The sequence below is a fragment of the Triplophysa rosa genome, linkage group LG4, assembly GCF_024868665.1.
Source record: "Triplophysa rosa linkage group LG4, Trosa_1v2, whole genome shotgun sequence".
Taxonomy (NCBI): Eukaryota; Metazoa; Chordata; class Actinopteri; order Cypriniformes; family Nemacheilidae; genus Triplophysa; species Triplophysa rosa.
In genome coordinates, this window is record NC_079893.1 from 31,837,180 (window position 1) to 31,838,989 (window position 1,810).

Below are 1,810 nucleotides of genomic sequence, written 5' to 3' on the forward strand. Positions count from 1 at the left end.
CAAACCCCACAGACGCTCAGGACACTGTGTGTGACAGTAATCACACCTTGAATCAGGATGAATCTACTGATCAAACCTCCACAGAGTCTCTGGATTCTGTCTGTAACGCTGGAGAACAGCAGATCCTGAACACCAGACCACTCAACATGTGTTCTGTCACACTGATGGAGATCAAAACAGAACCCACGTCAGAGGAAGATCAGACCGATGAAGATGAGAATCTTGATGATGATGGTGGGGATGATGATTTTATACCTTCAGGTATGTTATGTTTTTCATGTAGTTTATACATTATATACACCTATCAGGCATAACATTAAGACCACTGACAGGTGAAGTGAATAACACAGATTAGCTCTTCATCACTACACATATTAGTGCGTGGGATATATTAGGCAGCAAGAGAATATTTTGTCCTGAAAATTGATGTGTTAGAGGAATTAAAAATGGTCAAGCGTAAGGATTAGAGCGAGTTTGACAAGGGCCAAAGTGTGATGGCTAGAAAACTGGGTCAGAGCCTCTCTTGTGTGGTGTTCCAGTCCCGATCTACAGTGGTCAGTGTCTATCAAAAGTGGTCCAAGGAAGGAACAGCAGTGAACCAGTGATGGGGTCATGGGCAGCCAAGGCTCATTGATGCACGTGGAGAGTGAAGGTTGACCAACTCAATATTAGAAAGGTGGTCATAATGTAATCCCTGAAGACTTCAGATGCAAAAGCCACTTCAGTCAAAAATGAGATTATGATGTTGAGTGAATTCTGTTCACACATAATATGTTACTTAAAGAGTACATAACATGAGATCGTGAAAATGACATTTCATGCAGTGTGTAATGTTGCCGTGTTTGAAAAGTAAGCAGTCTGCCAAATTGTAAATCTGAAGGTGAATGAATAACAAAGTTATTGGCTTGGAAAAAAGGGAGTTGACTCTGAATCACGCAAACGAGTCGTCCCTAGTCCGATTTGCGAACCGCCGCGGATTTATGTCACTACATATAGTCCCCGCCTACGTTTTGCTAGGACTGCCCGCGAAAACTTCACTCTTGTCCCCAAACACTGTAGCTCGTGAGCCTCATTCACGGTAGACCAATCACAGCAGACTAGACCATCTGACCAATCACAGCAGACTAGGCTAGCAGAAAGGAGGGGCTTAGACAGATGAATTGATGAACGAATCATTTGAGAGTCAGTCAAGAAGTAAGGTAAGAATAACTATTATTACGAAATAATAGTGTTTTACACTGTACATAAACTTGTTGTTGGACACTCCATAAACCAAAGTAGGACCTTGAAAATCCATAGTTATGTACTCTTTAAATAGTTTTAGCTTCAAAACCTGCTAAATACCACACTTTGACTGGTCTGAAATATCTGGTTATTATTACTAAACGTAAATGTAGGAGGCTGATGCGCATTTAAACTAAAAGTTGGATTTAGAGGGTTTTGCTGCTATATACAGTATCTCACAGAAGTGAGTACACCCCTCACATTTTTGTAAATTTTTGTAAAAAATCTTTCATGTGACAACACTGAAGAAATGACACTTTGCTACAATGTAAAGTAGTGAGTGTACAGCTTGTATAACAGTGTAAATGTGCTGTCCCCTCAAAATACCTCAACACACAGCCATTAATGTCTAAACCGCTGGCAACAAAAGTGAGTACACCCCAAGTGAAAATGTCCAAATTGGGCCCAAAGTGTCAATATTTTGTGTGTCCACAATTATCTTCCAGCACGGCCTTAACCCTCTTGGACATGGAGTTCACCAGAGCTTCACAGGTTGCCACTGGAGTCCTCTTTCACTCCTCCATGA

The 1,810-nt window shown here is 41.2% G+C and overlaps 2 protein-coding genes across 3 annotated transcripts in view; both read left to right on the forward strand.

Annotated features, from left to right (window-relative positions):
• LOC130552901 (zinc finger protein OZF-like) overlaps positions 1-1,810 on the forward strand; it is a 38,208-nt gene that overhangs the window by 10,774 nt on the left and 25,624 nt on the right. The gene's annotated exons all lie outside the window — the stretch shown is intronic.
• Positions 12-1,810, forward strand: part of LOC130553497 (zinc finger protein 665-like) — a 16,666-nt gene continuing 14,867 nt past the window's right edge. The window contains exon 1 of the mRNA XM_057332485.1: positions 12-261. Coding sequence (XP_057188468.1) covers positions 147-261 — 115 coding nt within the window. The 5' untranslated portion in view covers positions 12-146. The remainder of the gene's footprint in view (positions 262-1,810) is intronic.